The sequence below is a fragment of the Somniosus microcephalus genome, chromosome 2 (genome assembly GCF_052327205.1).
Source record: "Somniosus microcephalus isolate GS21.2 chromosome 2, FLI_Smic_1.0, whole genome shotgun sequence".
Classification (NCBI taxonomy): domain Eukaryota; kingdom Metazoa; phylum Chordata; class Chondrichthyes; order Squaliformes; family Somniosidae; genus Somniosus; species Somniosus microcephalus.
Window position 1 is genome coordinate 297692315 of NC_140988.1, and position 25252 is coordinate 297717566.

The following is a 25252-nucleotide window of genomic DNA, read 5'->3' on the forward strand; positions in this document are numbered from 1 at the left end:
GCAAACAAGTCTATTATGTGGTACTTTATCATTCCCTTTTGAAAGTTCATATGCACAATATCAACCGCACTACACTCATCCACCCTGTTACTTCATCAAAGAACTCAACAAAGTTAGTCAAACATAATGGGGGGAATTTTAACCTAAAAAAGCGGGTGCGTTGGGGGACGTAGGGGTAGTTAAAGTGTTAAAAATCGTAATCCTGACCTGAACCCGTCTCCAACCCGCCCACTTCCGGTTTTAACGGAGAGCGGCCTAGTGCCGCAGGCATACGTGCCAAGAGCCAGCCAGCTTCTCCATCTGGCTGGCTGCAGGTGGGAAACAGGCTTTCTAAATCAGGCCCTGCCATTAAAGTCAGCAGGGCCTGCGGGGAACCCATTCTACCAGGTTTCCCGACCGCCTCGGAGTCCTCCACTCCCAACCCGCCTTCTCCACTAAAATTCAGCCCAATTTCTCTTTTACAAATCCGTGCTGACTTTCATTTATTAACCCATATTTTTCCAAGTACCAATTAATTTTGTCCCAGATTATTGTGACTCAAAGTTTCCCCACCCCGATGTTAGGCTGACTGGCCTGTAGTTGCTGGTTTTAACCCCCTCCCCTTTTTGAACAGGGGTGTAACATCTGCAATCCTCCAGCACCGCTCCCATATCTAAGGAGGATTGGAAGATTGTGGCCAGAGCCTCTGCAATTTCCACCCTTACTTCCCTCAGCAACCTAGGATGCATCCATCTGGACCGAGTGACTTTTCTACTTTGAGCGTTGCCAACCTTTTAAGTACCTCCTTTATTTTTATTCTCTCCATTTTCTCTACTACCTCATCCTTTACTGTGACATTGGCAGCATCCTCTTCTTTAGTGAAAACAGATGCTGTAATAGCAGATTTTTAAATCTCACCCTGTATAGTCTTTGAACTTGGGTGCTCATAATTGCTAACAATTTAGAGTTCTCTTCACATTTTGGGATTTTTGACAATTTTTCCACAAAATGAATTTGGATAAGTTATGTTTAAATGTTAGGTTTTTAAAATGTTGTATTTATTCACCTGTTTACACAAGCATATAGATGAAAGGTTAAACTGCCAATGGGCTAGGTATAGTGGTTAGCACTGTTGCCTCACAGCGCCAGGGACCCGGGTTCAAATCCGGCCTCGGGTGACTGTCTGTGTGGAGTTTGCACATTCTCCCCGTGTTTGCGTGGGTTTTCTCCGGGTGCTCCGGTTTCCTCCCACAGTCCAAAGATGTGCGGGTTAGGTTGATTGGCTATGATAAAAATTGACCCTTAGTGTTAGGGGGATTAAATACGTGGGGTTACGGGGATAGGGTGGGATATGTGTTGGTGTAGGGGTTACAGGGATCGGGTGGGATATGTGTCGGTGCAGGCTCGATGGGCCGAAATGGCCTCTATCTGCACTGTGGGGTTTCTGTGATTTCTGTGAATGTAGTAGTTTCTCCAAATGCCATTGAATGTTAAGGGGAGATGGTTAGGCTCTCGTTGAGATATTTGTGACACATGATTGTGGATTCCAAATTTTTATTGGAACACCTGTAGTGAAAGTGACTGTTATATTCAGTATTAACAAAATCAGTTATCAAAGCAACATGGGTTTGGAGAAAAATAGAAACCAAATGATTTAAAACCACATTAAAGCACAACCAAATCTAAACGTATAAGAAAATGTAAGTCTTTAGTTCAGTCCTGGCATTATATTTTTCCTTTGCTACTTACATAAAAATAAAGTGCCTTGAGATTATTTTGAAATGTACTATGGGAATAAAATGTTGCTGTAATAATTTGTTAATATTTGCCTTTTTCTCTTTCAAAATATGCAATTATAGTGGTTCCGTGTGCAGTCAGACAAGTGGCCTGGAAGCTCTTGGATTAACTGACATCCGTATCTTGGTTCGATTAATGTGCCTTGCAGCTGCAGGAAGGGCTCAGCTGGCAAATAGTGGAGCTGAACTGAATAATCAGTTTAGACCTTCAAAAGGAACCACGTGGAATACAAGTTCCTGCTTGACTTATATGAGTTCGGCTATTGGCTGTCTAGTGGCAAACAGTCCTACTGCTTTCAGGGCATTGGTTGATGTCTGTACTCAGGTAAGACGAGGAATAAAATGATCAGTAATTAAGATAGAAAATACTGAAAACACTCAGCAGGTCGGCAGCATCTGGTTTTATGTCGATGACCCCTAGGGTTCTGATGAAGGGTTATTGATCTCCACAGATGCTGCCTGACCTGCTGCTGAGTGTTCATAGCATTTTCTATTTTCAGATTTCCAGCATCAGCAGTATTTTGCTTTTTGTTTTATCATGAAATGACCTGTTATGTTTTCTAGAAAAATTATTTATTCTCAATTTGACAATGTAAGTCTTACAACTTGCAGTGCTTCCTTATTTTATCACATACACCACATACAATTTAAGGCATTCGTGACTGGGCTTTATAGCTAGCTGATATTGCAGTTCTATTGATATATACTTTGTCCAAAGTAATAACTATAATATATAATTAAATAGACATCTATGTAAATAACAGTATTGGATCCAGATGGAAAATTCTGTATGTTGTTTACTAGTGATATGAATTTAAGTAGCTCCATGTTACTTCTTCCCCAAGGATTTGATTGCTGCTGCAACTGGCCTCCATATAGGCACAATCCGTGATGTGCAACAGAAGAACAGGGTGCTTCACCTTTTCCATAGACCGGTAAAAGACAACAAACTTTCTGGCTCTGCCAACTTTCTGGTAACTCAAGCCTTGGTAGCGCTGCTCACAGAAAAAGGTTTCCGGCATCAGTCCAGCCGTGACAAAGAGGAGGCAGAACCCAAGGGTAGGAAAATTCAAATGACAGAACTAGTTTTCTGATTTGTGAAGAAGCTTTAATCAGTGTTTTTACTAACACATTCAGCAGCCTAATGATTGTTAATTATGCTGTAAATTGACGTGCCGTCTAAATGATCAAACCTATGTTTTACAAGTTAATGATGTCCAAAGTACTTTTGTTCCTACCTAAGTGTAGGTTTGTACCAGTGAAGAAGTTACAGGACATTAAATGCACGCAACATTTGACTGCAAATTGTTAAAATTTAATTTAATTGTATTTGTAACATTTCTAAAAAATATGACAGACTTTATAAAAGAACAGAGAGACCACTTAACACATTTCATAGCCAAGTAAGCAGTTGACTATGGGCAACCTTATATAAATACATTTGTTTCAGCTAATACTATATGATCAGGTATTACTAGTTATTAACCCATGCTGCTCAGTATGTGAAGATGCTTTGGAAGCCTCCATGCTTTGTAGAATATGTCAATCACTACTAAATAGATAGGAAGTACCAGCTTTAGTACATGAAGAGTACCTATATCTCTACATTTTGGTTTTCAAAGGTGCCTGCATGGCTAAGACAGGATGAAAGAAATGATGAAGGGCATTTACTTCAGTCATGAATAGGTCAAACACAATTGTAAGATTAGTAACTTTTTAATTAACTTCTTGACCACCTCTAAATTAAATTTGAACTATCAAATTTTAAGTGCTGGTCACTAGCCAGTATATTATTTCTGCCAACTTGTTTGGCTGACTGATTCTTACTTTCGCTTCATGTTTGGTTCAGCAAATCAAAGTAGCTGTCATAAAGAAGTCTTATGGTACAGCGCACACTGATCTGCTGACGGGAGGCTGCTATGTCGATGCTAGTAGCCATGTTGGGAAAGAGAGGAAAGAATGCATAAAAGTAAATTGAGATTCAGAAAAACGTTAAATGACGTTGAAACAATTTTTACCTTTTCTTTTCCAGATACTGCTCCAAATACTTCCTCATCTGCCTATTCTTATTCATCGTCACATGTAGGACCCTTGGAACTGGCCAATGCACTTGCAGCATGTTGCCTGTCAGGGAGACTGAGTTCTGGACATCGTCAGTGGGCTGCGCAGCATCTTGTCCAGGCCTTGTCTACATCAGAAAGGAACAACCAGTTCAGATCTCAAACCTATGCAGATTTAGCAGGGGATCTCCGGAAATGTCCTACTGTTAAGCTGGAAGCACATGAGAACCGGGTATGGTTCCATTTTATCTAAATTTTAAATATTTCAGTGTGATTTCTAATGCTGATGTACATAAGGCTCTGTAAAATTAAAACATTGAATATTAGAAGTAGAGAAGATAAGCAGGGTAGCATAGTAAGTGAGTAAACTATTTTCACAACTAGGACCTGGATTTGAATTCAGTATTTTTTTAATCTTGCTCAGAGGCCATAAGGATTGATTACAGATAAAATTAAATAATTCAGGTTTGTGCAATAGTGGGTTTCTTCCAGGTTTCGGCAGAGGACGAGAGTTCAGGGAGCTTTATTCTTAGTCTCGCCTTTATTCTTGATGTAGTGCTGGGTGCCAAAATGAGAAAAATATCCACTCCCCACCATATTGCCATGATGAGCTTAAAACTTCATCCAGAAATCTAAATTTTGAGCAGTGGGGAGAGATTTTGAAGTGTGGGGAGTCAGCTGGCAGTTACAGTAACAAAAGTGCCCGAAAGATGAGATGGTGAGCCACAGCGGGAAGCCAACTCTTAACTAAAGTTCATCTTTGTCCCATTTTTTCATTTCATTGTGCAGCAGTCATTGATGGCTAATAGAGGGTTACAAATTATGAAAATAGAAATTGATTTGTTAAAAATGACGATAAATCAAGATATTGCAGAGAGGAACTTACCTGAGGATAAAACTCGGTGTGAAGATGTTTACAGATTGGGATGAGCGCCACCAAGTGGCCTGTATGTATAAATTCAGTGTGACAAGTTCACACAGCCAAAACTCATGATAATTGTGGATATGGGAGTTTATAATGGCAAAATTGACAATAGGAAATTAAGTGGCACGGAGGTAAAATTTTTAATAAGATATAGATTTTGATATTTTTGTTTATTAAATTCTAAATACAGTAAACTCTTGATTTACCGGCACCTAAATAACTGGAAATCTCTGTTAACCGGCAAAATTCAGGAGTAGGTTCAGATAAGTTTTAATTCATATTCGTGGCCGTTCCTGGATCTGTGGCTGTGTAACCGGGGTTCCTGCACCTGTTGCTAAGCAACAGGGAAGCCTGGCTCTGCTGCTGTGCACGGGGCTCTCATACCTTTTACTATACCTCTCTGTAATCCGGAATTTTTGATAAACCAGCACCACGCCGGTCCCATCGGTGCCGGATAAAAAAGAGTTTCCTGTACATCCCAACAGAATTGTTTTATAAGGTACTCTGCAAATTACCACAGTAATTGAATTGGTTATTGGAACAGTTGTAACTGGATGCTTGTCTGTTTGGCTACCTGTTTGTGGTGTACACGAAGCAGCCAACATGGGAAAATTGGGGGAGGGTGGAGGGGAGTGGGAGGTTGAGGACCCCTGCCAGATTAATGCCCCAGATGACAGCGGATGAGCTAGGTTCCATGCAGGACTACATTTCCCTCACTTAGCACCCAGCAACCAGTGGCAGAAAGGAACACATCAAGAGAGGGTCGTGAGACAAGCCAGAGGTGCTCAACACCTGAATGCAACCAAGAACATGGTTTAAAAAAAAATTTAAGCAGTATTATCTCATGTTTAAAAATATTTTTCAGTTTATTTTAAATATATGTGAAGCATCTTTAAGGTTTTCTAAGGGTTCTAAATATTTTACGGTATATATATGGATATATAAAAGAATTTTTTCAAGACTTTTTAACATTTAAGTTTGAGCTTTGGAAACCAGTGAGTTACCCTCCTCCCAACCAGTGAAAATATCACCCTTAATCTTAAACACATTTTAAGTTTTTTGATTTTTACATTTTCTTGAGTTCAATGTCACCATAGAATTATGTAGCAATTACAGCACAGAAACAGACTATTTGGCTCAATTGGTCTAAGCCGGAGTTTGCACTCAACACGCGCTTTCTCCCACACTAATTATCTCTACCCACCCTGCTCCCGTATCCCTTTATTCCCTTCTCGATACTGAATGAAGGCAATATCTGGTCACCTAACAATTTACAATTATGAAGAGCGCTGCGACTGAGGTATAATTGGTGATGCTGTTTTAACCCCTTGCATGCTGATTCGAGCAATACAGAAATACAACGATATATATATGTATGTATATAAGACATAGAAACATGGAAACATAGAAGATAGGAGCAGGAGTACGCCATTCGGCCCCTCGAGCCTGTTCCGCCATTCAATGAGATTATGGCTGATCATCCAAATTCAGTACCCTGGCCTAGAAATTCGGTTGGCTTTGCGCCCAGTTTTCGCCCAAAGAGGGCTTTTGCGCCAATAGAGGAGTTCGCGCTGATATTCAGCGCTGCGGTAATGGCGGCGGTAGCCGGTAGCGCTGCACCGGCACCGATGACGTCATCGGTGTGCACAGTGCCCCGGTTCCGCCCCGATGCCGGCCCGAATTCCATATTCAGTTGCCGCCGCCTCCTCCGTGGCGGCCGCTACTTACATCCGGAGACCAGGGCCTTACTGCAGCCTTAGTGGGGCGCATAAAGGTGGAGGTGCGGCCGGCCGCCAGCACCTCCTTCCCCGGCCTCCTCCACCACCCCCCCCCGCGGCATTGCCGGCTGCTGTCCGCGAGCCCGGCACTTCTCCGTGGTGCCGGGCGCATTTGCCGGCACAATCCAGCGGCAATCTCCCCGTTGCAGGCACCTCCACCTTAAGAGAAGGAGGAGGCCTGCAGTACCGCAGCCTGCCGCACCGCATCGGGTGGCGCAGCGGCGCCTACAGCGCTGAAATTCAGTTTCAGCGCCCCAAGCGGGGCGGGCACACCCTGGAATAGCACCCGGTTCCGACTTGGGGCGCAAAAGCCGAATATCTGACGGCGCAACTGGCTCCGCGCTCAGCGCTAACTTTTGGGCGCAAACCAGCTGGCGGGCCCAAACTGAATTTCTAGGCCCCTGTCCCTGCCTTCTCCCCATATCCCTTGATCCCTTTAGCCTTAAGAAATATATCTAACTCCTTTTTGAATATATTTAATGAATTGGCCTCAACTGCCTTCTGTGGTAGAGAATTCCACAGGTTCACCGCTCTCTGGGTGAAGAAATTCATTCTCATCTCTGTCCTAAATGGCTTATCCCTTATAAGAACATAAGAACATAAGAAATAGGAGCAGGAGTAGGCCAATCGGCCCCTCGAGCCTGCTCCACCATTCAATAAGATCATGGCTGATCTGATCCTAACCTCAAATCTTCTATCACTCTGCATCCACCCGAACCCATGTGATCTCCCGGGAGAGGCGAAAAACCAGATAAAGACCCAATGGCCAATTTGGGAGAAAAAAATCTGGGAAATTCCTCTCCGACCCATCTAGGTGATCGAAATTCTTCCAGGAGATCACTCTGTCCCTATATTTTCTACAGTACTTACCTTCTGTAAAGGCGATCTCCACCCCAGCCAGGAACAGGAATAAAACCATCTCCTGAAATCTAACAGAATTAGAACACAGTAGGAGCAGAACAAGGCTACACGGCCCCTGGGCCCGCTCCACTACCCACAGGGCCATGACCATTCCGAACCCAGACTCATGTCCAATTTCCTGCCCGCTCCCCGTAACCCTTAATTCCCTTTACTTCTAGGAAACTATCTATTTCTGTTTTAAATTTATTTAATGATGTAGATTCCACAGCTTTCTGGGGCAGCAAATTCCACAAACCTACCACCCTCTGAGTGAAGAAGTTTCTCCTCATCTCAGTTTTGAATGAGCAGCCCCTTATTTTACGATTATGCCCCCTAGTTCTAGTTTCACCCATCATTGGGAACATCCTCACCGCATCCACCCGATCAAGCCCCTTCACAATCTTATATGTTTCAATAAGATCCCCTCTCATTCTTCTAAACTCCAGCGAGTATAAGCCCAATCGACCCAATCTCTCCTCCTACATCATTCCTGCCATCCCAGGTATCAGTCTGGTGAATCTTCGCTGCACTCCCTCCATGGCAAGAACATCCTTCCTCAGATAAGGCGACCAAAACTGCACACAATACTCAAGCTGTGGCCTCACCAAGGCCCTGTACAACTGCAGCATACATCCATGTTCCTGTATTCAAACCCTCTCGCTACGAAGGCCAACATACCATTTGTCTTCTTAACCGCCTGCTGCACCTGCATGCTTACCTTCAGCGACTGGTGCACAAGGACACCCAGGTCTCGTTGCACTTCCCCTTCTCCCAATCTATTGCCGTTCAGATAATAATCTGCCTTCCTGTTTTTGCCACCAAAGTGGATAACCTCGCATTTATCCACATTATACTGCATCTGTCCAATCACCCAACCTGTCCAAATCATACTGGAGTTTCTCGGCATCCTCCTCACAGCACACACGCCCACCCAGCTTTGTATCGTCTGCAAACTTGGAGATATTACATCTAGATCCCTCGTCTAGATCATTAATATATATTGTGAATAGCTGGGGTCCTAGGACCGATCCCTGTGGTACCCCACTAGTCACTGCCTGCCACTCGGAAAAAGACCCGTTTATTCCACCTCTTTGCTTCCTTTCTGCCAACCAGTTCTCTATCCAAGTCAGTACCTTACCCCCAATCCCATGTGCCTTAACTTTACACACTAATCGCTTATGCGGAACCTTATTGAAAGCCTTCTGAAAGTCCAAATACACCACATCCACTGGTTCTCCCTTATCTATTCTACTAGTTACATCCTCAAAAAAATTCCAGTAGATTCGTCAAGCATGATTTACCTTTTGTAAATCCATGTTGACTTTGTCTGATCCTGTCACTGTTTTCCAAGTGCTCTGCTATTACATCTTTGTTAAATACTGGTTACATTAGCTATCGTCCAATCCATGGGAACTGTTCCAGAGTCTATAGAATTTTGGAAGATGACCAGCAATGCATCTACTATTTCTAGGGCCACTTCCTTAAGTACCCTAGGATGTAGATTATCAGGCCCTGGGGATTTATTGGCCTTCAATCCCGTCAATTTCCCGAACACCATTTCCCTACAAATACTGATTTCTTTCAGTTCCTCCCTCTCATTAGACCCTATGTTTCCCAACATCTCTGGGAGGTTATTTTTTGTCCCCCTTTGTGAAGACAGAACCAAAGTATGTATTTAATTGGTCTGCCATTTCTTTGTTCCCCATTATAAATTCCCCTGATTCTGACTGCAAGGGACCTACGCTTGACTTCACCAATCTTTTTCTCTTCACATCTATAGAAGCTTTTACAGTCAGTTTTTATGTTCCCTGCAAGCTTACACTCATATTCTATTTTCCCCATCTTAATTAATCCCTTTGTCCTCCTTTGTTGAATCCTAAACTGCTCCCAATCCTCAGGTTTGCTGCTTTTTCTGGCCAATTTATATGTCCTCTCCTTGGATCTTATGCTATTCCTAATTTCCCTTGTTAGCCACGGTTGATTCACCTTTTTTGTTTTATTTTTATGCCAAACAGGGATGAACAAATTCTGTAGTTCATCCATGCGATCTTTAAATGTTTGCCATTGCCTATCCACCGTCAACCCTTTGAGTAACATTCCCCAATCAATCCTACCCAACTCGCGCCTCATACCATCGTAGTTTCCTTTATTTAAATTCAGGACCCTAATCTCTGAGTCAAATACTTCACTCTCCATCTTAATGAAGAATTCGATCATATTATGATCGCTCCGCCCCAAGGGGCCTCGGACAACAAAATTGCTAATTATTCTTTTCTCATTACATAATACCCAGTCTAAGATGGCCTGATCTCTAGTTGGTTCCTCGACATATTGGTCCAGGAAACCATCCCGTATACACTCCAGGAATTCTTCCTCCACAGTATTGTTACTAATTTGGTTAGCCCAATCTATATGTAGATTAAAGTCACCCATGATAACTGCTGTGCCCTTATTGCATGCGTCTCCAATTTCCCGTTTAATGCCATCCCCAACCTTCGCATTACTGTTTGGGGGTCTGTATACAACTCCCACTAACTTTTTCTGTCCCTTGGTATTTCTGAGCTCTACCCATACAGATTCTACATCATCAGAGCTAATATCCTTCCTTACAATTGTGTTAATCTCCTCTTTAACCAGCAATGCTACCCCACCTCCTTTTCCTTTTTGCCTGTCTTTCCTGAATATTGAATACTCCTGGATGTTGAGTTCCCAGCCCTGGTCACCCTGGAACCATGTTTCCGTAATCCCAATCATATCATATCCGTTAACATCTATTTGTGCAGCTAATTCATCCACCTTATTACGAATGCTCCTCGCATTTAGACACAAAGCCTTCAGGCTTGTTTTTTTAACACTTAGACCTTTTAGAATTATTATTTACTGTGGCCATGTTTGATTTAAATCCTTGATTACTCTGACTGCCACTTTTGCTTTTCTCCTTCCTGTCTTTTGCTTCTATCCTTGTTTCCCTTTCCTCTGTCTCCCTGCACAGGTTCCCAACTCCCTGCCATTTTAGTTTAAACCCTCCCCCACAGCACTAGCAAACAAACAAGACGCATTGTATAGTTTGGGCACTCAGCAGCCCTTAAATTCTGTCAGCCAAGGTATATATACATCCTTCATTGCATATTGGATGTGTTATTTTGAAGATTCCTATTCTCAAAAATGTATCAAAAAAATGAATGCTTTCAGATGCAGCCATTATCCCTAAGACTTGGACTGTTAAATGAAAAACCTTTGTTTTCTGAAAATGGGTCACAACAATTGATCTAGTAATAGCTGGCAACAGGAAGGGCTGCAATTCATGCACTGTTTGCCCAGAAGATATAATTGATTAAAAATTTGTTTAGCTGCCTGTTTTTAAAAAAAAAAAAGGAGCTAGGCTGCTTCAAAGACAGTTGATTTGTGCAAACTTATGGTCTGACAGTGTGGTCTTTTTATGCCTGTCGAAGCAGCCAGGTGTATATGGTGACTATCCTGTACAATATACATAGAATCATAGAAATTTACGACACAGAAAGAGGCCATTCGGCCCATTGTGCCTGCGTCATCCGAAAAAGAGCTATCCAGCCTAATCCGACTTTCCAGCTCTTGGTCCGTAGCCTTGTAGGTTAGGACACTTCAAGTGCATATCCAATATACGGTGTTACTCAACGGTAAAACGGTTGTTTACCCTGAGGTACATATCACCCCATTCACTACATGCATAAAGTAAACTTTTCATAAGTGTGGGTTGCTCATGGAAGCTTCCTTTGGCAGTGAGCACTATTAGATTATGGGGAGAAATTAATACAATCATTTGTCTCGTAAACATACACGTGCTTGACTTTATGTTGCACATAAACATTCACAATGGCCTGGATTTTTCAGTCAGCGACGAAGTGACAGCGCTCGCCGCTGACCTCGAACAACGCTGCCCATAAAGATCTAGCGATCTCTGTGGCGTTGATTTCACCTTTTCTGACATTTGATTTTGGCGCCAACTTTAGGGGATCTCTGGCGTCCAGCAACAGTGATGTCATCAAGCAGGCTAAGGAGCCAATCACATTGAAGAATCTCACAGACAGTAAACCAAGAAGTAAAATGCACTGATTATCCATCACTTTTTATAAATTTTACAGATAGCGAAATAAAGATTGGGACATAAACCTGGGATTAAGGTAGAAGCTGAACTATCATAAACAAACTTTAAAATCATTTTTATTATATTAACCTATGAATTTTTTTATCATAATCAAAAAATTTGGCATTCCATGAATATAAAATTATTTTTTCAGAGCCAGAGAGGTTATTCAGCAGTAGTTACTTTTTTTATTCATTCATGGGATGTGGGCATCGCTGGCAAGGCCAGCATTCATTTGCCCATTCCTAGTTGCCCTTGAGAAGGTGGTGGTGAGCTGCCGCCTTGAACCGCTGCAGTCCATGTGTTGTTAATGCTGTTCGGGAGGGAGTTCCAGGATTTTAACCCAGTTTTGACCCAGTTATGACTTAGTACGCCGTTAAAAACTCAGTTATACCTCATTTAACAAGCCTTAACTTTTTCGGGAGTTTTTAACAGCGATATTACAGCGTAAAAGGGGAAGTTTACATCAGTTCAAGTGATTTCTAAAGACTGCCATCTGTGGGGACTGAACAGTGAACCCTGTGGAGGAGCAGGGAATCACTGACAGCAACTTCTGGATTTCCACGTTTAATTGTGCATGTGCGGACGCAAGAAGTTGTCAGCACTTCTGGCTGAAGATGGTTGTCATGACAACCGCAAAATCCGGGCCAATGTTGATAATGTGACAATTATTGGATTGAACATTGCATTGTTTAGAAGAGGCAAGCTCTCTTCTGCCTACAATGCCTCAAAACATCCATTAGGAATCAGCCCATAAAGCCAGGTATGGAGGCCAAATAGTGGTTTCTCTTCATGCTTTGTTATGCTGCTTAATGTTTTTTGTTTTTTCAAATAAATTTGCAATGTAGCTGTTGCAATATTAGTGCACGTGTTCTCAGATAAACTGACATTTTTATAAGTGAGAATTGGGACTAAAACTTAGATGGAAAGGAGTATAATATGTGAAAGTTATTCAGTCAATGGATAGTGATAGTGATTATGTTCTTGGAGTGGTGAAAAGTATCTAATCTCTGTCCATTTTGATTCCAATAACAGGTCACAAGTTCTTCCTGGTCAGTTACAAAGGGTTTGCTAGCCACAAGTGCCCTGGATGGAACCATTCGCCTGTGGACTTTAACAAAAAATACAGTTGCTTTAATGCAAACTGTTTGTTTTAAAACTTGGTATGTTTATGTGGCTTTTGCAAACATGTCTTTCCTTGACCTTGTGATGCTTCCTTCAGTACTGTTTTGGCAAATGCATGTGAGAGAAATGTTGAAGTTAGGCAGCTGCTGCACTTTTCTTTGCCAAAAACGAATCCTGAAAACTGTAGAACACTCCAGAAATGGGCAGTAGATTTATTGGCAAGGCCAGCATTTATTGTAAGTATCTGAATGAAAAAAATGTGCAGGGCTACGGGGAAAGGGCAGGGGAGTGGGACTAGTTGAGAGTCGGCACGGGCTTGACGGGCCGAATGGCCACCTTCCGTGCTGTAACCATTCTATGATTCTATAGCCTTTGCTATATTCAGTGTGTTCAGCCCTTTCTTGATATCTGGTGTAGTGCATCGAATTGGCTGAAGACTGGCTTCTGTGATGGTGGGGACCTCAGGAGGCGAACAAGATGGATCATCCACTGAGCACTTCTGGCTGAAGATGGTTGCAAACGCTTCAGCCTTGCCTCAGGATTCGCCATCATTGAGGATGGAGATATTCTTGGAGCCTCCTACTCACGTTAGTTGTTTAATGGTCCACCACCATTCCCGACTGGATGTGGCAGGACTGCAGAGCTTTGATCTGATCCGTTGATTATGGCATTGCTTAGCTCTGTCTATAACATGCTGCTTCTGCTGTTTAGAGTCCTGTGTTGTAGCTTCCCCAGGTTGGCACCTCATTTTTAGGTACGCCTGGTACTGCTCCTGGCATGCTCTTCTACACTCCTCATTGAACCAGGGTTGGTCGCCTGGTTTGGTGGTAATGGTAGAGTGAGGTATATGCTGGGCCATGAAGTTACAGATTGTGATGGAATACAATTCTGCTGCTGGTGATAGCCCACAGTGACTCATGGATACCCAGTTTTGAGCTGCTTAGATCTGTTCTGAATCTATCCCATTTAGCACGGTGAGAATGCCACACAACACGATGGCGGGTGTTCTCATTGTGAAGATGGAACTTTGTCTCCACAAGAACTGTGTGGTGGTCACTCCTAACAATCCTGTCATGGATAGATGCATCTGCGACAGGTAGGTTGGCGAGGACGAGGTCAAATAGTTTTTTCCCTCGTGTTGATTCTCTCACCACCTGTCGCAGGCCCAGTCTGGCAGCTATTTCCTTCAGGACTCGGCCAGCTCGGTCAGTAGTGGTGCTACTGAGCCACTCTTGGTGATGGACATTGAAGTCCCCCACCCAGAGTACATTCTGTGCCCTTGCTTCTTCAGTGCTTCTTCCAAGTTGTGTTCAACATAGAGGAGTACTGATTCATCAGCTGAGGGAGGGCGGTAGGTGGTATTCAACAGGCATTTTCCTTGCCAATGTTTGACCTGATGCCATGAGACTTCATGGGGTCCAGAGTCAATGTTGAGGACTCCCAGGGCCATGCCTTCCCGACCACTGTGCCAGTGGGACAGGACATACCCAGGGATGGTGATGGAAGAGTCAGTGACTATGACAATGTCAGGTTGTTGCTTGACTAGTCTGACTTGACTTGGCAGGGTCGACTGGCCTTTGTCATCTCCGAATCTGGTCAATGCTGGGTGGTCCGTCCGGTTTTATTCTTATTATTTTTCGTAGCGGTTTGATACAACTGAGTGGCATGCTAGACCATTTGAGGACGGTTAAGAGTCAACCACATTGCTGTGGGTCTGGAGTCACATATAGGCCAGACCGGGTAAGGGCGGCCGATTTTCTTTCCTAAAGGACATTAGTGAACCAGATGGGTTTTTACGACAATCCAGTAGTTTCATGTCACTATTACTGATACAGGTACACTATCCCTTATCCGAAAGCCTTGGGACCAGCTGAGTTTCGGTTTTCGGAATTTTTCGGATTTCAGAAGGTATTATAAGACTGGGAAATTTGTCGGGGGTCGGCGGGGGGGTCGGGGTGGGGGTCAGCGGGGGGTCGGGGGTGGGGGTCGGCAGGGGGGGTCGGTCGGGGGGAGAAAAGAATATCGGACGGGCCGCGGTTCGGGTCGGGGGGGGGTCGGGTCGGGTGGGAGGGGGGAGAAAAGAATATCGGACGGGTCGGGGGTCGGGTCGGGTCAGGTGGGGGGTGGAGAAAAGAATATCGGACGGGCCGCTGCAGCTATCGGACGGGCCGCTGTATTGTTGGGTTCACTCTCCCGGCATCTCCTTCACACTGCCCGGCTCGGCCTGCAATCTCCTACCCAGGAGGGAACTCTGTGACCCTCTGCCCTGCTCAGCGTAAGTCGTGCGCCACTCTGGTCATGTCGTGCGCACGACTTACGCTGAACGAAAAAACTTTCGGTTTTTAGAGGTTTTCGGTTTTCGGAAGTTCGGATAAAGGATAGTCTACCTGTACTAGTTTTTTATTCCAGATTTATTAAATTAACAATGTAAATTCCACAGCCGTGGTGGGATTTCAGCTCATGTCTCCAGATCATTAGTCTAGGCCTCTGGATTACTAGTCCAGTAACATAACTACTATGCTACTGTTCCCCCATGTTAATGAATCGCAACTCATCTACTACTAACCTTAGTTCAGAATTTTACCTAGTACGTTTTCCAGAGCACTCTGCAGAAACATGTAAAAAGAGAACGAAAAGACCACAATGCCCACCAGTTTTCACCCTATTCACTAGACAGTACAATCTAATTCATTGTCCTTCCTAAATACTAGTAATACAACTCGTGGAAGGCAGCCTCTGGTCCTTTTCAGGAACAAATCTGGAAAATTCTTCCCACTTTATAAAGCAATCAAGAAAGCCGCTGGGGACCATGGTTACTGTTAAGTCTGTAAACCTATCCTTTTAACAGAGATGTAAGTTTAGAAAGCATCCTTGATTCACACCTTCTACTGTCAATGTAAATGTGTTTGTTAAATATGAATAGTTTTGTACTAGATTCTCCTAAGAAAAGCCATACCAAAAGCATGTTATATAATTAGAAAGCAAAAGATGCTAGAAATCTGAAATAAAAACAGAATGTACTAGAAACACTCAACAGGTCAGGTAGCATTAGAATGGACAAAAGGTCATCGACTTGACATATAAACCCTACCTTATTCTCTCCACCAATGCTGCCATATATTTTAACCAGTTTTGTTGAACCTGGGGTGTTTCTATATTATTTTTTTTGTCCTAGGAATCCATAGGTTTGTAAAAACCATTAAAAAGAATGGCTAGTTATTAATAATTAAAGTGACAATATTATTTGCTCATATGTACTTCTGACATTTTGATCTAATTTTTCAGTGGTTTCTAAAACTAGTAATACTCTATTTATAGGGGGAATGTGGAAGGGTTGTAACTATGGCTCTTTTTTGTGGTCCCAAAACACTTCACAGCCAATTAATTATCATTAAAGTATAGTCATTGTTAAATAGGTAATTGCGGCAGACAATTTGCATACAGCAAGGTCCCACAAGAAACAATGAGATAATTACTAGTTAATCTGTTTTGATGATATTGGTCGAAGGATAATTGTTGGCCAGGACACCAGAACGCCCCTTCTATTCTTTAATTAGTTCCATGGAATCTTTTACGTCCAGACAGACAGGACCTCGGTTTAAAGTCTCCTCTGAAAGACAGCACCTCAGACAATGCAGCACTCCCTCAACACTGCACTGAATTATCATGTGCTGAAGTCCTGGAGTGGGGCTTGATTCAGAGGCAAGTGTGTTACCACTAAACCAAGTGTGTTACCACTAAACCAAGCTGAAACATGTGTGGGAATTTTAACCCCCAATAATAGGTGGGTTTGGGTCGGGTGGGATGTAAAAATGTTAAGAATCTGAAACTCGACTCCAACCCATCAACGTCCTGTTTTAACAGGTGGAACAGGGGGCAAGCGACCAACCCGCTCCCAGGAGGCGGGTTGGTCATTTAAATATTCTAATGAGACTCCATCTTAAATTTCACCCTTGCTGGCCGAATCCTGGGCCTCGGGAAACCCGGCGGATAAAGGGAGGCAAGGACCGCTGGATCGAGCTTACCTACTCCCCCACCCCCCAGCAAACGAACACCACCTCACCTCCCTGACCCGACCATTCCGATCTCCCATCTGGCCTTTCCGATCCCTCCCTCCAACCCCCCCGGTGTGTCTCCGGTCCTCCCCTGACATGTCTCCGGTCGTCTCACTTCTGGCCCCCATCCCCCCAGATATGTCGCCATTCAACCCCGATGTATCTCCATCCCTCCAATCAATCCACTGCCCCTGACCCACATTCCCTCCCTCCTCTCCACTTCCCGGCTGCGGCGTAGTGCTGCAGGCTTTCCCAACCGACAGCCAGCCAGCTTCTCAATTTGGCTGGCTGTGGCCAGGAGACGGAGACAAACAATTTTAATCAGGCCCTGCCGTTAAATTCAGCAGGGCTTGGGGGAAACCCTTCGCAAAACAGCTCTCTCCCTACCTCCCTGTAAATATTGGGGCCATGTAGTTTGTTTACATGTTTAGCAGAGAACCATCAATGCATTTTTTGGTAATAATTGTGAAATGTTACTGAAACCCTATTTTTCCCCCTTTATATGATCCTGTCAGTGAGGACTCGGATAAGAGGCCATGTACACCTACAGGTGACTTCAATTTGTCTCCTGTATACTGGAGTGCAAGTGGTGGATTCTTGGCAGCTTCACAAGACAAAATAATCAACATATATCTAGTGGACGGTAAGAAATAAACTTAATCCATTCTGCTTCCTCCCCCCCTCCTCCTCCTTTTGGAGCGCCATTTTCATTATATTGATGTGCATGCATGTGTCAAAATGCCAAGAACATAAGAATTAGGAGCAGGAGTAGGCCATACGGTCCCTTGAACCTGCTCCGACATTCAGTAAGATCATAGTTGATCTTCGACCGCAACTCCACTTTCCCACCCGATCCCCATATCCCTTGATTCCCCTAGAGTCCAAAAGTCTATCTACCTCAGCCTTGAATATACTCAATGACTCAGCATCCACAGCCCTTTAGGGTAGAGAATTCCAAAGATTCACAACCCTCTGAGTAAAGAACTTCCTCCTCATCTCAGTCTTAAATGGCCAAACCCTTATTGTGAGGCTATGCCCACTAGTTCTAAACTCTCCAGCCAGGGGAAACAACCTCTCAGCATCTACCCTGTCAATCCCCCTCAGAATCTTATATGTTTCAATGAGATCACCTCTCATTCTTCTAAACTCCAGAGACTACAGGCCCAATCTACTCAATCTATCCTCATAGGATAACCCTCTCATCCCAGGGATCAATCTAGTGAACCTTTATTACATTTATGTCCTTTCTCAGATAAGGAGACCAAAACTGTGGTCTCACCAAAGCCCTGTACAATTGTAGTAAGACTTCTTTACTCTTGTACTTCAACCCCCTTGCAATAAAGGCCAACACGCCATTTGCCTTCCTAATTGCTTGCTGTACTTGCATGCTAACTTTCTGTGTTTCCTGTACAAGGACACCTAAATCTCTTTAAACACCAACATTTAATAGTTTCTCACCATTTAAAAAATATTGTTTATCTATTTTTCCCACCAGAGTAAATAACCTCACATTTCCCCACATATGCCAGCTGCCTCCTTATTACCCACTCACTTAACTTGTCTCTATCTCTTTGCAGGCTCTTTGTGTCCTCCTCACATCTTACTTTCCCACCTAGCTTTGTATCATTAGCAAACTTGCATACATTGCACTCGCTCCCTTAATCTAAGTCATTAATATAGATTGTAAATAGATGAGGCCCAAGCACTGATCCTTGCTGCGCCCCACTAGTTACAGCCTGCCAACTGGAAAATGACCCATTTATCCCTGCTCTCTGTTTTCTGTCCATTAACCAATCCTCTATCTATGCTAATATATTACCCCCAACCCCATGAGCCCTTATCTTGCATAGCAAACTTTTATGTGGCACCTTATCAAATGCCTTTTGGAAATCCAAATATACTACATCCACTGGTTCCCCTTTATATACCCTGCTAGTTACATCCTCAAAAAAACGAATACATTTGTTAAACACCATTTCCCTTTCATAAAACCATGTTGACTCTGCCTAATCATATTATGATTTTCTAAGTGCCCTGTTACCACTTCCTTAATAATGGATTCCAGCATTTTCCTAATGACTGATGTCAGGCTATCTGGCCTGTAGTTCCCTGTTTTCTCTCTTCCCTCCTTTCTTGAATAGCGGGGTTACATTTGCTACCTTCAAATCCACTGGGACCGTTCTAGAATCTAGGGAATTTTGGAAGCTCACAACCAATGCATCCACTATCTCTGCAGCCACCTCTTTTAGAACCCTAGGATGTAGGTCATCAGATCTAGGGGATTTGTCGGCTTTTAGCCCCATTAGTCTCTCGAGTACTTTTTCTCTACTGATATTAATTACTTTAAGCTCCTCACTCTTATTAGCCCCTTAGTTCCCCACTATTTTGGTATGCTTTTTGTGTCTCCTACTGTGAACACAGATACAAAATATTTGTTTAAAGTCTCTGCCATTTCCTTATTCCCCGTAATAATTTCTCCTGTCTCAGCCTCTAAGGGACCAACATTTACTTTTGCTAATCTCTTTTTTACATACTTGTAGAAGCTCTTCCAATCTGTGTTTATATTTCTTGTTAGTTTACTCTTGTATACTATTTTCTCCCTTTTTATCAATTTTTTGGTCATCCTTTGCTGGTTTCTAAAGCTCTCCCAATCCTCAGGCTTACTACTATTCATCGCAACATTATAAGCCTCTTCTTTTAATGTAATACTATCCGTAACTTCTTTAGTTAGCCACGGATGGATCACTTTTCCTATGGAGTTTTTATTTCTGAATGGAATTTATATTTGTTGAGAATTTTGGAATATTTCTTTAAATGTTTGCTACTACTTATCTACTGTCATACCTTTTAATCTAATTCCCAATCTACCTTCGCTAACTCGCCCCTCATACCTATGTAATTGGCTTTATTTAAGTTTAAGACTCTCGTTTCTGACTGAAGTATTTCACTCTCAAACTCGGCGTGAAATTTTTATCATATTATGGTCACTCTTCCCCAGAGGATCCTTTACTATGAGATTACTAATTAACCCTGTCTCATTACACAATACAAGATCTAAAATAGCCCAAACCAGTTACAAAGTATTACAGTAAACACTCGTGTAAACGGCACCTAATTATCCGGAATTCTCTAATAACCGACAAAATTGATACTCAGAAAACAACACCTCAATAACCGGAAATGTTGCCAAGTCCGAGTCCAAGTATCTCGCGGTGGCCGAGTTAGTCAGTGGGGGTAGTTCTCCAAGCCGCCACTACTTGGCATCTTGGCGCTGTCGGAAGTCTCTTCCGATCCGAACACCTCAATAACAGGAGTCTGATATACCTCTCCGTTATCCCGAATTTTTGATCAACCGGCACCATCCCGGTCCCGTCGGTGCTGGATACGAAGGAGTTTACTGTACTAAGTATTTACAGCACAGAAACAAGCCATTTGGCCCAACAGGTCCAATCCAGTGTTTATGCTCCACACGAACCTTCTCCCACTCCTTTTCATCTAACCCTGTTAACACAACCCTCTATTCCTTTCTCCCTCATGTGCTTATCTAGCTTCCTGTTCAACTACTCCCTATGGTAGCGAGTTCCACATTCTCAGCACTCTCTGACTAAAGAGGTTTCTCCTGATTTCCCTATTGGATTTATTAGTGAATATCTTCTATTTATGGCCCCTCGTTCAGGTCTCACCTGCAAGTGGAAACATCATCTCTACATCTACCCAATCAAACTCTTTCGTAATCTTGAAGACCTCTATCAGGTCGCCTCTCAGTCCTCGTTTTTTAGAGAAAAGAGCCCCATCCGGTTCAATTTTTCCTGATAAGTATAACCTCTCAGTTCTGGTATCATTCTAGTAAATCTTTTGTGCACTTTTTCCAGTGCCTCTATATCCTTTTTATAAAATGGAGCCCAGAACTGTTCACAGTACTCCAAGTGTGGTCTAACTAAGGTTGCAGGAACAAGTAGCTGTGTCTACTAGGACACATATCATGGGTATGTCTCTCTCCGAACATTAAGATTTTGCCATGGTGTAAAAGAGCAGGTAGGCGGATTATTGCTTTGGTTCAGAAATTTTCTTCGCTGCTGATGAAAATTTATTTGAAAACCTTAATTAATGCTTACTCATCGTTGGACACAGAGGTAAGTGGAAAATCGAATTCGTTTTTAAAAAAAATGGCTCTCTGCTTCACATTTTAAAAATTACTGGACCAGACATTCTAAAACTGAACATAAAGCACCTTCATTAGATCCTTGCAAAGTGGATGATGTATCTGCTGTCATCTGCCTGGATGAAAACTTGAATATTTATAGGTCATTTGACCTGGTTTATGCCATGCCAGGGATTAATCTCAAAAGTGTTCTGTTAAAAGGCATCTACAAGCTTGCAAGGTGGAGCAGCCATTGCATCTTCATCAAGTACTGATGTGATAATCAGAGTTTAGTTGTACTATGTGTTTCTAAACAGTTTTTCTGTTTGACAGGAACCCAACTGTTCTCTTTGGTAGATACTGACCAGTCTTGTACTCATGGGAGCAAAGAAGTGGATAGTGCTTGACAGAATCAATGAGAATAAAGATGTATTATCTACTTGTGGTTTCTTCCTCCTTTAAATATCAAGCATCCTTTACCTGCCATCTTACCTGCCCATAAAATCCTGCCTGCTCCAGTACGCCAAACTGGAGAGAAACACAAAGGGCCAAACTAATTCATAATGAGAGTGTGAAAAAAGCAAGCCTGAAGGCTTTGTATCTTAATGCTAGAAGCATTAGGAACAAGGTGGATGAATTAGTTGTGGAAATAGAGGTAAACAAGTATGATTTGATTGGGATTACAGAAACGTGGCTGCAGGGTGGGCAAGGCTGGGAACTTAACATCCAGGGATATACAATATTTAGGAAGGATCGGCAAAAAGGTAGGGGAGGTGGGGTAGCATTGCTGGTAAAGGAGGGGATTAATGCAATGGAAAGGAAGGATATTAACTCGGATGAAACGGAATCTGTATGGGTAGAAATGAGAAATAGCAAGGGGAGGAAAACGTTAGTGGGTGTGATATATAGGCCTCCAAATAGTAATATGGAGGTGAGGGAAGGCATAAAAAGGGAAATTAGAGAAGCGTGCGATAAGAGCACAGCTGTCATCATGGGTGACTTTAATTTACATATTGATTGGACTACCCAAATTAGTAAAAATTCTGAGGAGGAGGAATTCCTGGAATGTTTTCGGGACGGTTATCTGGACCAATATGTCGAGGAGCCGACTCGAGATCAGGCCATTTTAGACTGGGTATTGTGCAATGAGAAGGGACTTATCAGCAATCTTCTTGTACGAGGCCCCTTGGGTCAGAGCGATCATAATATGATCGAGCTCTCAGTCGAGATGGAGAGTGAGGAAATTGAATCAGAGACTAAGGTCCAGAACTTAAATAAAGGGAATTACGAGGGTATGAGACGGGAATTGGGTAAGATTGATTGGGTGGTGTTTCTGGGGGGATTGACAGTGGAGAGACAATGGCAAGCATTCAAAGATAGAATGGAAGAATTCCAGAACATGTTTATACCGGTTTGGCATAAAAATAAACCTAAAAAGGTGACTCAACCGTGGATAACGAGGGGAAATTAGGGACAGCATAAAATCAAAAAAAAGGGCATATCAACTGGCAAAAAAAAGCACCAGACCGGAAGATTGGGGGCAGTACAGGATACAGCAAAAGAGGACAAAGGGATTAATCAGGAAGGGGAAAATAGAATACGAAAGTAAACTTGCAGCAAACATAAAGACAGACTGCAAAAGCTTTTATCGGTATATCAGGAGGAAAAGACTGGTAAAATCCCAAGTCGGTCCCTTGCAGTCCGATTCGGGAGAATATATAATGGAGAATAAGGAAATGGCAGACCAATTAAACTCATACTTTGGTTCTGTATTCACAAAGGAGGACACAAATAACCTCCCAGGAATATCGGTCAAACATAGGGACTAATGAGAGGGAGGAGCTGACAGAAATTAGTATCTCTAGGGATATGGTGTTGGGTAAGTTGAGGGGACTGAAGGCCGACAAATCCCCGGGGCCTGATAAACTACATCCTAGGGTACTTAAGGAGGTGGCCCTGGAGATAGCAGATGCTCTAAGGATCATCTTCCGGAACTCCATTGACTCGGGAACAGTACCCGTGGATTGGAGGGTAGCTAATGTTACCCCAATATTTAAAAAGGGGGGTAGAGAGAAAGCAGGGAATTATAGACCAGTAAGCCTTACATCGGTTGTGGGCAAAATGCTAGAGTCCATTATTAAGGATAAAATAGCGGAGCACTTGACAAATGGGGGAAAGGATCGGACAGAGTCAACATGGATTTACAAAGGGTAAATCGTGTTTGACTAATCTGCTGGAATTTTTTGAGGAAGTAACTGGTAAAATAGATGGGGGAGAGCCAGTGGATGTTGGTGTACCTTGACTTCCAGAAAGCCTTCGATAAGGTTCCACACAAAAGATTATCATGCAAAATTAAGGCTCATGGGATTGGGGGCAAAGTATTAACGTGGATAGAGAACTGGCTGGCGGATAGAAAACAGAGAGTTGGAATAAACGGCTCGTTTCGGAGTGGCAGGCAGTGACCAGCGGGGTGCCGCAAGGATCTGTCCTGGGGACCCCAGCTGTTCACAATATATATAAATGATCTGGATCAGGGAATTGGATGCAATATTTCCAAATTCGCTGACGACACCTAAACTAGGAGGAGGGGTGGGCTCTGATGAGGATGTCAGGAGGCTACAGTGCGATTTGGACAGGTTGGGGGAATGGGCGGATACGTGGCAGATGCACTATAATGTGGATAAATGCGAGGTTATCCACTTTGGGGGTAAAAACAGGAGGGTAGATTATTATCTAAATGGCAATAGATTGGGAGATGGGGAAGTGCAGAGGGACCTGGGTGTTCTTGTGCACCAGTCACTGAAGGAGAGCATGCAGGTGCAACAGGCGATCAAGAAGGCAAATGGTATGTTGGCCTTCATATCAAGGGGTTCGAGTATAGGAATAGGGATACCTTACTACAGCTGTACAAGGTGCTGGTGAGACGCATCTGGAGTATTGTGTACAGTTTTGGTCGCCCCATCTGCGGAAGGATGTTCTTGCCATGGAAAGAGTGCAACGGCGATTCACCAGGCTGATACCTGGAATGGCGGGAATGACCTACGAAGAGAGATTAAATAGTTTGGGCTTGTACTCACTGGAGTTTAGAAGATTGAGAGGGGATCTCATCGAAACATATAAAATTATGGCAGGCCCTGGACAGGCTGAATTCAGAGAGAATGTTTCCAATGGCCGGGGGAGCACAGAACCAGGGGCCACAGTCTAAAAATAGCGGGCAAATCATTTAAAACAGAGATGAGGAAGAATTTCTTCACTCAAAGAGTGGTGAGCCTGTGGAATTCCCTGCCACAGAGGGCTGCGAAGGCTAATTCAATAAATATTTTCAAGAGAGAATTGGATATATTTCTGAAGGCTAAGGGGATTAAGGGTTACGGAGAAAAGGCGGGGACGGGGTACTGAACTGGTAAGATCAGCTATGATCTCAGACGAAGATCAGCCATGATCTCATTGAATGGCGGAGCAGGCTCGAAGGGCCGAATGGCCTACTCCTGTTCCTATCTCTATGAAACGTTCTATGAAATCTCTGAGAGATCTTTATTTTGATCATGTGTATCTCTATGCCTGTGTGTACTTTCTTTTATTACTCACTCACATTGGGCTAGATTTTCCTGGAGCCGTCAGGCGGGGTTTTTGGGGGGGGGGGGGGGGGGGGGGGGGGGAGGAATCATGAATTTGGGGGTCCTGACACCATCCTGCCCAAAACCCCGCCCCACGTAAGTTTCAGGGGCGGCGAGTACCCGCCCTGCACTGGGACCTGCCGAAACCAGGCGGGAAGGGATTAGTGCCAATTAACTGCCTGTTAACAGGTAGTTAATAGGCAATTTTTAGCCTAATCCCTATTTTGAGGGGTTTCGTGTGGGTTTCCCGATGGTTCCAAACCACGCCAGGTTAGAGCAGGCGGGCCGTCGGGTTGAAGGAGTTGGAAGGGTCACGATGTCGGCGCTCAGGTGAGTGATGGGTGCATGAGTGCAAAGGTAAGTGTGTTTGGTGTGTCTAAAGTGTGTAAAGAACTTTTACTTACCTGTACTTACCTTTACAGCCTTTCTTCCTGTAGCCGTCAGGAGCCCATCACTCAGCTGACACTTAAAGCTGAACGGCTGCGATCTGTGAAAAGTGACAGCCTTCAGCTTTGAGTGCCGGTAAGAGTTCTAACTGAGTCTGTGCAGAATGACTCATGGTAGAAGTCAGACTGTCAGTGTTTGACAGCTTCAATCAGCTGTGAAACACTGATATTTCATCTGTCAAGAACTCTTGACAGATGAAATTGCAGTCTGTGACGTCACTGTTGCCGGGTGGCCCTTAATTGGCCTGCTGAGCCCGCTGGGGGGCTCAACAAGGTCAATCAAGGGAAAATCGCGCGGATTGGCCGG

At 43.5% G+C, this 25252-nt stretch overlaps 1 protein-coding gene across 4 annotated transcripts in view; it reads left to right on the top strand.

Annotated features, from left to right (window-relative positions):
• The window catches only part of LOC147123467 (putative E3 ubiquitin-protein ligase HERC1), a 491571-nt gene that overhangs the window by 312985 nt on the left and 153334 nt on the right, over positions 1–25252 (top strand). For all 4 annotated transcript variants that reach the window (XM_085973371.1, XM_085973346.1, XM_085973361.1 and 1 more), the window contains 5 exons: positions 1839–2100; positions 2621–2834; positions 3808–4067; positions 12597–12724; positions 17257–17384. In XM_085973371.1, coding sequence (XP_085829497.1) covers positions 1839–2100; positions 2621–2834; positions 3808–4067; positions 12597–12724; positions 17257–17384 — 992 coding nt within the window. The remainder of the gene's footprint in view (positions 1–1838; positions 2101–2620; positions 2835–3807; positions 4068–12596; positions 12725–17256; positions 17385–25252) is intronic.